This window comes from Lineus longissimus, chromosome 4 (assembly GCF_910592395.1).
Source record: "Lineus longissimus chromosome 4, tnLinLong1.2, whole genome shotgun sequence".
Lineage (NCBI taxonomy): Eukaryota > Metazoa > Nemertea > Pilidiophora > Heteronemertea > Lineidae > Lineus > Lineus longissimus.
In genome coordinates, this window is record NC_088311.1 from 5,983,345 (window position 1) to 5,996,460 (window position 13,116).

At 40.5% G+C, this 13,116-nt stretch overlaps 1 protein-coding gene across 14 annotated transcripts in view; it reads right to left on the reverse strand.

The window, feature by feature from the left end:
• LOC135486179 (polypyrimidine tract-binding protein 3-like) overlaps positions 1 to 13,116 on the reverse strand; it is a 165,256-nt gene that overhangs the window by 73,512 nt on the left and 78,628 nt on the right. For 2 of the 14 annotated variants that reach the window (XM_064768803.1, XM_064768806.1), the window contains one exon: positions 209 to 262. The exons of 9 other annotated variants lie outside the window; for them this stretch is intronic. In XM_064768803.1, coding sequence (XP_064624873.1) covers positions 209 to 229 — 21 coding nt within the window. In that variant the 5' untranslated portion in view covers positions 230 to 262. Of the gene's footprint in view, positions 1 to 208; positions 263 to 9,305; positions 9,369 to 13,116 lie in introns of those variants that run through there. 3 more of the 14 variants (XM_064768805.1, XM_064768782.1, XM_064768814.1) reach the window with 3 other exon arrangements.

The window sequence follows — 13,116 nt, forward strand, 5'->3', positions numbered from 1 at the left end:
CATAAATCTACAAAGTTCAGCGACTCCACCACTAGAGGGCCAATCTGAATTTCCAGTCTGTTACCAAGACACCAGTGCTGCCAGCCAATGAGTTGTAACGTCTCCGGACCGATGTTTCAGTACATGCATAACAACCAAGATGTGGATGACATCAGTGACAGGCTCCAGGGCACAAGACGCAGGACACCGATGCGGAGAAAACATTTACCTGCATATTTAGACTCGTCATTCAGCAATCTTGGTATCTACGGTTAAACTGTGCCTGTAATTAAGGAAGGAACCAAACATGAAGGATAAATACGGGTCTCAGACTTGATGAAACCTCAAGGGAATGAAGGGTCACACATGCCACTACGGAACATTCATCAAGTAACCGCGAACAAAATTCAGTTCAAGCAAATGCAGCAGGTTCCTTGATTACCTGATTCATGCAAACACACTCGAAGTTTCAGACTTGACCCGTTATTAAAACTGAAATCAAACATGAGATTGTATTCAAGTTAAAAACGACCCACACATAAAAATGAGACAGGGAGGACAAAGAAGCAAATATCAAAGAAAAAATACCTGAAAAGGTTTAAGCAGTTCTGAATCCTCACTCAATGACTATACCTGTTTGCCAATATGCCTCGTACCAAATACCTCAAAGAGCTTCCCAACATTAGCATTCATCCTGGCTTCAAACAAAATGTTCTCATTTTAAGTCAAAAGATAATTCTTTTTTTCAAACAACACTTTGGACCATTGAGCCATGTTCTAACACCACTGTCTTTGGTTAACGTAACAATCGGGCGGAAAGTGAGAGACAAGGGACCGTGGTTGAAGTTATGACACTATCAACACCATGAGGTAGCAGACGCATGAATCATTTCATCATGGTTGCTGACAGGAAAGAGCAGTGAAGCAAGTGCAGTCTTGTCCAACAGAATCTGGAAAAGATCTTTAGATACATGAATACCAAGGCTAAACTTTCACAAACGATTCAGATGAAACAGAATATCACATTCTGGGGCGGAAGTCCTTCCATCACCAAGAATAAAGCCAAAAGTTTAACTACATGACAGTTCTTTCATCATCTACCTTTGAATCGTTGCAAGACAGTAAAAATGAAACGACACTGAGTAGTGTCATCTTGATCCTAGCGGTTGTGCCAAACTGATCAAAGAGAAATCAGATCAGATCTGATGTTGAACAATAAGGGACCGTACAACAACAAAAAGGTCGATTTCAAGGATTCTGGCCACCTGATGAAGCAAACCTGGGGAGAAGAAAATGGGCCAAACATCGGAGATAGGAACTTCTCTTCAAAGGAACAATGAAGTCTCACACTAAAGTGATTGAGATGGTAATCGGATGAATCTGCCCCAAGGAATGTGGATTGGTATCAAGCTGTCAAGGGCATCCTTCAATGACAGCCAGACATGCTATGGAGCATCCCTTTAGTCAACTACTAATGTTGCTTCACGTCAAAAATGTCTCCGATGTGCAATTTAGCCACAAATGATTCGCTAGCTGCTCTAATCGCGGGAGTGTGCTAATAGACCTGACTACACTTGATGCAATGCACACAGACACGACATTCTAACTTTTTTAACATGAAGAACTTAGACCTCAAGATTGAAATAAATTATAAATTCTATCCATTGTTAGGTTTACAGAGAAGGCAGACGCTTGGATGTTTACAATACAGTTTTCAAATTTTGATAGATTTTCTGCTGCAACTGAGTGATGCTTTACCAAGGATGGCTGCTCACTCAGTGAAGAAAATGCATAGTTGAGACTAAAATCTGTCATTTTTGCAAAACTCATCCAAATGGTATTACTATGTCACCACAGCATCAGCAACAGCCAACTTCCCATGCAGGTGAGGAGGCCAGAGTGCTTCCTCATAATGCCCCGGTAGTCCATGATAAGAGAAAAGTAAGCAATCACTCGAGACACAAATGGATATGATGAAAGTTAATCAGATTCTGTCCGGCCGAGCCACCGCATAGCAGTATCTTTTTTCTTGGAAGAAACGGCTAAACCTGGTTGTCATTATCAGAATGTGTTCACAATGGTCAAAGAACAACTGGCTGAACCACACGACCCCATCTGATGGTCAAAGAACCACTGGCTGAACCACACAACCCCATCTGATGGTCAAAGAACCACTGGCTGAACCACACGACCCCATCTGATGGTCAAAGAACAACTGGCTGAACCACACGACCCCATCTGATGGTCAAAGAACCACTGGCTGAACCACACAACCCCATCTGATGGTCAAAGAACAACTGGCTGAACCACACGACCCCATCTGATGGTCAAAGAACAACTGGCTGAACCACACAACCCCATTTGATGGTAAAAGAACAACTGGCTGAACCACACGACCCGATCTGATGGTCAAAGAACAACTGGCTGAACCACACGACCCCATCTGATTATCAAAGAACCACTGGCTGAATCACACGACCCCATTTGATGGTCAAAGAACAACTGGCTGAACCACACGACCCAGCCATCTGATAGTCAAAGAAGTTCTTGCCCTGACCCAATCAAATCACAGGACTTCGGCAAATATTGTCTAATAGTGTCTGTGTTTGCGATGATTGACACGTAATATGCTGAGATCAATTGATTCAAAGTCAAGCCGATTGATCGAAAGCTGATGGTGTTGGATTTGATTAGAGATGATCGTGCAGGGCCGCTTCCTTCAGCCACAAGTAACACACGATCAATGATCCAAGACAAGTTGACGAGGAAAAATGGGTAAATTGATTTTCTCGAGTTTATGACTGTGGTGTTATAAATCACCGCGGGTTGTCAATCTTTATCAATTGAGGCATTTGAAAATTATTCTCCATCATTGCCACGCAAACGATGTCATTTTTCACCTCATTTGAGATTTAGTAGTGATGTCTGGATTGCTTGACATTAAGACTGATTGCTGCATGCAGAGGTGGTTAAAACAGTCATTTACGAGGTGTCCAAAAGGCATCTTTGGTCTTAAAAGATTTATTTTCTGACAGTCCTGTGGCGTGTCTAGGGCAGCCACTTCAGACTGAAAAGTTGACCAAAATCTAGAATGTTGCAGATGCCACTTCCTGGCCACAAGATCTATACCCTCCATGAGAAAGGGGGTCTGGAACCCCCATTTTATCAATATGAAAGTTATGACAGCACAGAGGAAAACTCGTCAATTTCTTTGGCGCACGCTGCGGACAGACAAATTAATCAGTTGGATCCGACATCCGCTTTGTGTCGGCTATTAGGAAGTGATGGATTGTGGGTAATGAAGACAGCATCGCCATGATTCAGTTCAGTTAATATGGAAAATGTTCCTTGCCGTCTATCACGAGATATGTTAATCCGTACATGGCATAGGATTCATAACAATTATGATGAGGTTCGAGCTCAAAGCGTCGACCATAACCAAGTAAATTCGCTGTCAATTTTTAATCCTTTATACTCTGTTGAGGAATTTGCACCAGGATCTGCGGACCAACCAACCTCGATAATAAACCTTGTCCCACGGACTGCATTTTGCATCAATTGCAAAGCTTTCTAAAAATTATTGGCATAATCCTATCTGAATTTTGGAAAAAAAGGGCATCATGAACTTGGGTATGAACCTGTGCATGTGAAATCAGAGAACTAATTGGGTTGATGTACACAACTGTTGAATAACATCTGTGTGTTGTTCACAGAAAGTTTACATAGTAAACCTTGAATATTATTTTGTTGGCCGCAATGTTTGCCAGCCCATATTTGGCTTAAGTTTCGAGAAAGCTTGGTACTTGGACAAGTCATGTACCGATCAATACGATTGGTTGAAAAACAAAAAGCATCTGGTCTGGAGAGAAGCTTCACAGACTGAGAGGTCAACATCTGGCACAGTGCTCTCAAAAATGTTAACTCTTTGTCAACGACAGTCAAAGTCGTGATTCTGCTGATATAAACTATGGTTGAGTTAGTATAAATCAGTCACTTCAGTGCAAGCTTATGGTTACCAGCACAAGAAGTGCTTATGAAAACAAAACTTGTCAAGACTGAGCATGAAAAAAAGTACCCTAGTTATTGACAATGTCACAGGATTCCAAAAAGAAGATCACCCAAACTCTTTGATGTTTGTCAGACGCTTCGAGATCAAAGAGAAAGAAGACACTGCACCAACTGTGACATCATGATATGGGAGTCTGGAATCGAGCAAATTTTTTTGCTACGACTTTGATACTGTGACTGCCTAAATGATGCAGAGGTAAATTGACAGAGAGAAACTCTTCCTGTTATGTAATATCCATGAATCATAACACGTCTGAATGTGATATTATGTTTTTTCCGTTTGTCAGTTACATCAACCATGGATTAAACCATGCTTTGTCACATGATTTGTATGTCATCATTATTTAGAAAATACCTGTATTGTATTTTTTCACTTTTGTGATGATTTCCACTCATATTCCACATCTAAGCTTTTTACAGGCAAATACCCATCAGCCATAATTCACCTTTGTGTCCAAACTACCGATGGCAGTAAACTTTTGACAAATAAGTGCAAGACATTGTGCAAATGCATTCAATTTTCAACATGCTTTTTGCGTCACAGCTGACAAAATGTAGAAAATTTGAGCAGGTAATATTGATGTATCGTCCATCATAAACTGCCGCAAAGATTACTCCCCATAGCAACGACAATGGAAGCACAAAAAGAATGAAGATTTCGCAAATCTTTCTCAAATTGCAGCACTTGTTCTGGGGAGCCATTGCAACGAGCGAAGATTAGGTTGCATTTCGTTCATCGATTTTATCACAGACGTCTTTTTCATGGTACTTCGGGGAAGAATCGCAGTATTATTCAAAGATTACGATAGGCAGGCTCAGGGTCGATGGAGTCCCGCAAGGGTAACCCTAAACTCACCCTAGATATATTGGCCTACCCCGGCCTTTAACAATAGTGGGGGCGAGGTTCTACATTCCTTGGTGTAAAGTAGAGAATCTAGAAAATAAATTTTTTTATCAATGTGATCTATCACTACCTCCACTTTGGTTTCGACAAGCATTTCTTGGGAGGAACATAAAACGATTTTTCAGATTCTCAAGGAAAGTTTAGAAGGAAATTTTACCTCAACTTGGTACCAAGACTCCAGAACGCTGCATTTCATCAATCCAAATAAGGAGCCTCATGGCCTAGTGGTTTACACTGCTGGCCACCACGCAATAGGGCCCGGGTTCGATCCCGGGAAGAACCCATGATCGTATGTCTGGATGAACCGGCGTGGCTTTCAAGGAACTAAAATTCCTGGCTCTTCACAGTCCTTCGAATGAGACTCAAAACCGAGGTTCCTTGTACCTGGTGTCTATGCCAGGGCAAGCTAAGACCCCACCAAGTGAGAAACATGAGTAGCTTGCGTGGACTCTATCTCTCTCGCCAAAGTCGGACCACTAGACCAATAAACCCAATTGGCGCCTAACCGTAGTGGCACGCAGGATACGCTCATCCCGCCTTGGAGGAGGATTACTCCTAGGAGAATGACCCCTCCAAGTGCAGAGCGAACGCTGAAGAAGAAGAATCAATCCAAATATCTTTCTGTCAAAAGTAATGATCACAAATCGACCTTCCATTTAATGAACGGTATTCGTTTTTGTAATAAAGTGCATGCCATTTATCCATCAATTAACCGCACGAGAATATTTTTTATAAAGGAATAAGGCAGAAGCGGTGGCAAGGTGGATCCTAGCGAAAAAAGATATTTCATTCTGAAAGTTCCTGAGATGGAAAGAGAGGTAGATGGAATGGTCGATTGGTTCTGCATGGTTCAGCTCTGCTACATGATAACGATCAAATTTGAACACCGTCAAGCAGGTAATGTTTGCGGACCAAAAAGATTGTGATTCAAATCTAAATTGATATCATAGCTCATTTCCATTTGATTGTACTTGTTTCGCATTAAATTCACGTAGCCTTAATCAGCATTAACCAGCAAAATAGATGGAATATCCTCGATTTATTCGATGCCAATCACATCATGCACGTCACATCATCTACACGCCAGTAAAACCCAATTAATACGTTGAAATTAATGCAACATTACCACCGACAACTTATCAAAACTAATGAGCAATCTTAATAGCAAGTTTGCAATTTTTCACTCCACTTCTGAAAAATTTACATCAATTTCGTACAGCATGATCCAAATGGATGGGATTAAGATGAGGACACTATTTTGAATATTCATCATTGCGTCGCTTTCGCTTATTACATTAATCAACTAATTACACAAGAATTTTTGAAAGCTGACTCAATTTTAATTTTGTTCCTCACTCAGTTATTTTGGTCTTTTATAATCCATATCAAATGTAGTCGGACCTGGATACCACAGTTGAGTTAACAGATGGTTCATTTCACTTTTTTGCAGCAAAAGCAGGCTGATTTTACTACTGCATTTAAATAGCTTTTTGTGATGCTTATAATATGTACATGGTAACAACTACATGAACCTTTTGCCGCTTGTTACATACACCTCAGCGCAAGCTGTCACACAAACACTCATTGATTACATAATAACTTGTCACACCTTGGAGGAAAGAATGCAAAAGCTACCAATTGCAATAAAAACATCCATTGATGTAGCCAGTTCATGGCCCAGTCACTGCCTGGGGCTATGGACCATGAACAGGGTGTGAATGTTTATACTTTTCTGTGTTTACTTTATATCTAACACTCATTTTTGCTCCACAAATATGCAGAACACGTTTTTAGAGGATGTGAAATGATAATGCAATGAATGATAAATACAATAGGTTTGGGTTTATAGTCTGATATCAACTGAACTACGGCAGCTTGGCCACCAAGGTTTTCGCATCTTACCAACTACATTTAGGGGGAGTATACGCATCTACTGTAGAGGCTGTCATCTGACTTCACATTTTACCCTGTCTATCAAGAAACCTTTCAGTAAAACTTGAATTAGATACAACCTGAGAATTTCTGACCAGGAGGCCTAAAGTCTTGTAAGGACTGTGGGGTTCAAACCGGGGACCTCTTGCCTGACAGCCGAGAGTCCAAGCCTCTTTAATCCACAGCAGCTCCTTGACAATGACGGGGCCTGGTATCTGACCACCAAATACCCTGCAAAGCCAGTAAATAACTGGAACTCACCATAACAGTGAATACGGAGTATCAGGTTGGGCCTCTCTTTTACTAGCCCAGCAAGGGTAGATTGGCTTGGAACAGGCTTAGGGTAAGCCAAGATTAACAACAGTTAAATCTTGCAAAGGTCATGTTTGGCTTTTACTGTGCATCTCTTATTGCTTAACAAGGGAAGGTTTGGGCAACATGTGTGGTTTCACTATACAACCAGAAAAGATAAAGGATTCTCTGAATTGTTTTTCTTTTGGGAATTTGTTTTAGGCTTCTGTTAATGTTATTCCAATGGTAGGCCTAATGGCTAAAAACAAATTGTGGGATTTCTTCAATATGTTAATGGTATTTAGAAACAGGCCTGCAAGCAATATCGTCTGAACCTTCTGAACGGAAGATGGCAATAGCCAGTTTTCTCCAGAAGCCCTCCCCCCTACAAGATATACTATGATGTGGAAACAAATTTGATCTGGGGCCAGCCAGGCAGACTGCGGACCCTGATGAGCCCAGCAGGCATTTCCATGTAAACTCTTAAATTACAACTTACAGAAGCAGTCTGTAGTTATATTCAGTATATTCTATACATACTGCATGCACCTTTAGTTACAGCACCGGGGTCTGATAAACTGTTATATCACCATATCATCATATAACATATTTATGATATTTATGTATTACATCATCACTAATGCAGGTAGGTATCACCTGGCTGACAGAGAAGGCAACATCTTGAATGTACAGCCCTAACCAAAAGAAAATGTCCACACATTTTTTTTACATTGCTAAAATATTGCTGTATCTTTACTTTTTAATGCACTCCGCACATGAGTATGGCTGTAAAATAGACTGGGCCAGATTTTCTGATATCACAAAGAAATCTGTAGCACATCCGTGGCATTCCTGTATGTATTTCCAGAGGTTTATCATGACATGGGCAGCCAATTACATCATATTACTACTGAGATAATTGTCCCTTTTGTCGGAGTAGACAAGGACATTCCAGTAATTGCTTGGGAAATTAAGGGTCAACATCTGATGATGGCATATAATGACGGGCTCATGACATAGTGGTGAATCCTATCTTTAGAACACGTGGCATAAAAATTCTGGTTTTTTTATCGTGAAGACCAAAATTAACGTATTTCAAAGTTGCACTTGTAGTGCCCCATTCAAAACCTCAAACCCATCTAAACCTAGTCTGGATTTGTTCTTCTGTCGAAACACTATTGTGTCGCAGGGCATGAGTAACCTTAAGAATCTAGAGAATTTTGGTTGAGTCAATAGTGTTAACTGTATTGTCATTTTAATCTGTGGATGAATCTACATATATTGTCATTGCTTTGTTGATATAAAGGTGCGCCATTTTATTATAGTTCCTGATCGGAAAATATATCTCATGTGACCACCCAAATTTAGTAACACCAACATAATTTCAACACTGTAACATTGGACCCCTATCATAAGTTTGCTTCTACTCAAGCAATCATATAATAGGATACCAAATTTGGTATCATGGATACAGCAATTAAAACAGAGGTCATAAAGTTACATAGATATCTGAGAAAATCACGAAAACCAAAGCCCATTTTATGAGCTGATTGATAATCATGGCCCTCTCATTGACACTGAGGGTTAAAATTCCCCATCTCCTTTTTTGACAACCATCCTTTCTGGTTCTGTGTACCCAACATTAATATAAGCGGACATGGACATAATCGGGTTAATGGGTACACCATATCAAAGAAGGGAAATACGCGATTTGACTGATTCGATAATATTTGACCTATCTGATTGACAACAACATCACGATCATAACAATCAATGCGATCAAGACCTGATTCGATCACTGATAAATGCGTAATATACAGTATATTGACGGACACCCTCATTAGCCAGAACATCACAAAAATACCAGATTCTACACCAAAATCAGGGAAGACACAATTCTACACCCAATCATACCTTTTTTATGCACAACACAGTGGTGGCCAGTAGAGATTGTATTCGCACAATACACACAGTGAATGGCTGTACACCAGTATCCGAGAAGTCAACCACAACCACGTGTGGTAGTAGATCGACCTAGTTCCATGTAAACAAACGGGAAAAAATCCTCGAAATTTCCACAGGGGGGTACGACGGGTCCTACGGAGGGATAAGACGAAGAAAAAAGACCTACCTTCACCCCGGGATGAAGTAAACCATGGTTCTGGTAACTCTGTTCATATAAGCTATACATCACTACCAGAATTCAAACTACAAATGGGGTCGTTTCAGCATATGCTAGTTAATGGGGGTCATCTCATGGGCGATCAAGCGCGGCCCATTTCATTCTCTGATTGGGCAATAGGTTACAATGTGAACTGTGGAGTATTTTGCCACAGGTTTAGCACGAGTAACAAAGGGCGTTATGTGTCGAGGGTAGATTGTTAAAAACACAATGTGCTTTAAAGAATAAGCCAATACCCTCTGATTACCCTGCAGTGTTTTCCTAGCCCTAAAACTACATGCTATATAAATGGACATTTATGCAATTTTTCACTTCCCTCGAATTCTATATAATTTGTGCAGTGCCATGACAGCGTAGGCCTAGTTGAATAAACAGGTGACGAATATCAAGAATGGAATTAAATGGAAACACTAACTGAGGGGAAAGTTAATTAATTCCGAAAAACAGCACGATTAAGGTTTCTGGGAGATTAAACTGTTCCTTACAGTTATGGACAACTATTTAACTGTATTAACCCCCTGCCACCATAGTTTTGTAAAGATTAGCAGAATTTGTAACCCCCATTTCTGAATTTTGATTGATGCCGATCTCACATACTGAACAAAAGTGAAATGATGCCAAAAAAACACAAATTGCCTGGAAAATTTCATACACCTCATATCGCATTGGGAAAAATTTAATAAGATTTTCGGAGTTCATTTTACATAGCAAAGGAAATAGACTAGAACTTTAATTAGCTCTCTGTCAAATCTATCGTCTTTAAGGCAATATGGAGATCAGACCGCTTGATGTTTTAATTACCTTAGAATTAAACCCATTTGATATTCATGATGAAATCATCAAAGGCGACAACAGACATGAAATGAAATGACAGACAAAAAAAATCATATAATCAATAATGGATGATTTCCTGGTGCATGGTGTGACTACAACTATTAGCTCAAAGGATATGTTAACTGCTGCCCTAAGGCTACAACTCTGAACAGCTTTTTATCATTTGTTTACTCTAGTTTCACTAATCTAAGACCGGCTCTGAATATTCAATTCGAAGCAAGAGGTATGGTCGTTTGATGCCATTCGACATGAATTTGTAGACAATTGGTGGGCTACACCAAGATGTCTGATGGAGTTTACACCAATGTGGTGTGACAGTCCCCCCAAACCGAGTTACTGTCACACTACCATGTTCGGGTCAGATGACTGATATGATGCCAAAATTACATATTTTCGTTTGCACGAAACATGTCCAAATGGGTCATGCACGAACATAGCATGTTCATTACCATAATTATCATGTTCGTACTTATTATTATTAACTAGGTTATTCCCGAAATAAACCCACAAAGAATTTTCATCGACATGAGAAAATCGCAGTCAGCTAATTATTTGACTTTCATTAGGTAGATTTGGGGCAGTGTTTGTGTCCAAGACGTGCCAAATATTCTGTGTTGGCACAGTGGTCGAGTGACAACACAAACTCTCATGGCGTGACAGCATGAGAGTGAAAAGCAAACCACCTTAGACAAATACACAACTGCCAAACGATTTTATCACCTGTGACGTGTACTTGAACTACAATGGCATGTAATGTTACTGGGGGGGGGGGGGGGGCTCACTTGTCCATTCTTTGAGACACATAGCACAACCAGAGTGACATCAACATCAGAGGTCACAATAGCCAAGAAAGGGTATCAAGGACAACATCACAACCAGGAGGAGAACCAAGGACAATATCACAACCAGGTGGAGCGTCAAGGACAATATCACAACCAGGAGGAGCATCAAGGACAACATCCCAACAAACTTTTCACACAGTCAATTCAGTTTCTGGGGAAATACCTGCACAGACAGGACAAAAATTTACGATTTTTTTGTAGTGATTCCTGTTGTTTACCTTGTGAACAAAGACACTTCCTAACTGTGCATCAAGTTGTTGACACTAGTTTTATTTTTCTAAAGCCAGAGGTATTTTATAACTTAACATAACATTCTCTCAAGATGAACCCTAAAAAATAACTGAAAGTATTGACACACTGAGAAGACCAGTTCAGAGTAAAGAGAATTAGAATTGCCACACATTTATCTAGAACTTTTGTACTGTTATCATCGATCACGTTAGGATGGTCAAAACTCTACAAGATAGAACTGGTAATAACAAGGAGAACAATAAGGAGAGAAAGGAACAAAGACAGTGAATAAGGTTGGCAAGGTAGTCAAAGCTTCAACTTGGTGGGCCCTGTGTTTTTTTTACAATTTCCTTTTTTGTGCATTGCTTTAAAAGTTGCTGTCCTGGGGTCTGGGGCAGGGGGAAACAGGTGCTTCCAGTCACGCTTATACCCTGGATGGCGACAGCTGAAACCACGTCATGATCTGCTTGGGTTACCATCAGAACTCGACATACTATGTTAGCATTCTTATGGTCCAGGACTAACCAATGGTGGAGAAGTCAAGGGGCTGAAGTCAGGAGAGTCAAATCCTTTACCCGGAAGTGCCCAACGAATGAGCAATTTAAAAGCCTGCGACCATGATGATGATCTCATTCACTGTTTCCACCACCCAGGACCTACCACTGAATGGAATTGGGAGAAGGCAGCGAGGGGGGAGGGGGGCTAAATCTTAAAGGGTTAAAGTGATCAAAGACTGGTAACAGATTAGGTGCATGTTCAATAACACAGCTGGTGATATTTATGATACTATAGCGTTCACTGATAAACAGTCAAGGCAGCGATGAGATACCGATTAAAAATTGATCACAAAATGATAAACTATCACATCGCTTTATAAACTAAGCTACCTTCATGGAGCCAGCCAACTAGTGGAATGATTGAGTTGGATACTGTTAACCCAATGATTTCTACAGCAAGAACACTTCCACATTGTCTGCGAAAAGTCCAAAATCCCAAGGGAACTTTTTGTATGCCACTACGGTTACGTGCCATTTGATGTTACTGGCCTGTTGGGGGCACCAGAACCCCCCCAAAAAAACTCATAATTTTAAAAGAATATTTACCATAAAATTTCAGCTCCTGGATCCGCCCCTGTCTGATCGCTCAAACCAATGTCAGCCAAAACCCTCCTAGTGAACATCTGACATATCAAAGCTTATTGATATATCTGGCCCATTAGTGAAGCATTTGCTCAGAATTGACCTGCTCCAGACACTCTGATCTTTATTCTTTGAAGTTGCCTTTCATACATAATGACGGAATCTTGTACTTATAAGATTTACCAAAAACTCATTACTTACCAATGCTCTGGTTAGAGTAGATATTTTGATAGTATGATTTTGACATATGCTTATCACATCGACAGTCTTCGATACTATACTTTGGATAGAAGTTTCGACATCTTATGAGATTTACTTAGATTCCCATCCGATTTCCTTTGTAGAGATAAGTCTGTTTCGGACTGACAGAGAGCAAAAGAGGCTTGCTTCAGGCCTGTATGAGCAATATTCTGGCATCTGTAACAAGAAACGTCCAAAACCTCTGGGCAAACGCCCGCACAAAAAAGCACACATAGACTTTTGGAAGACAACTTTTGGGCCGACAGATGTACGAAACCCAACATATGTAGCCTGTGAAAGCGACAAACCGAGACAATTTCTGACCCTTTTTCTATAACATCCGCAACATGCATCACAGACAAGCAATGCTCAAACTGTGTGGCAAAAGTGATGCTGTGCTTGTCCGGGGAAAAAAACCCTCACAGTCACTGATGAACAGAGCAAATACGGTTTCTCTTATATTCCCTCACCATT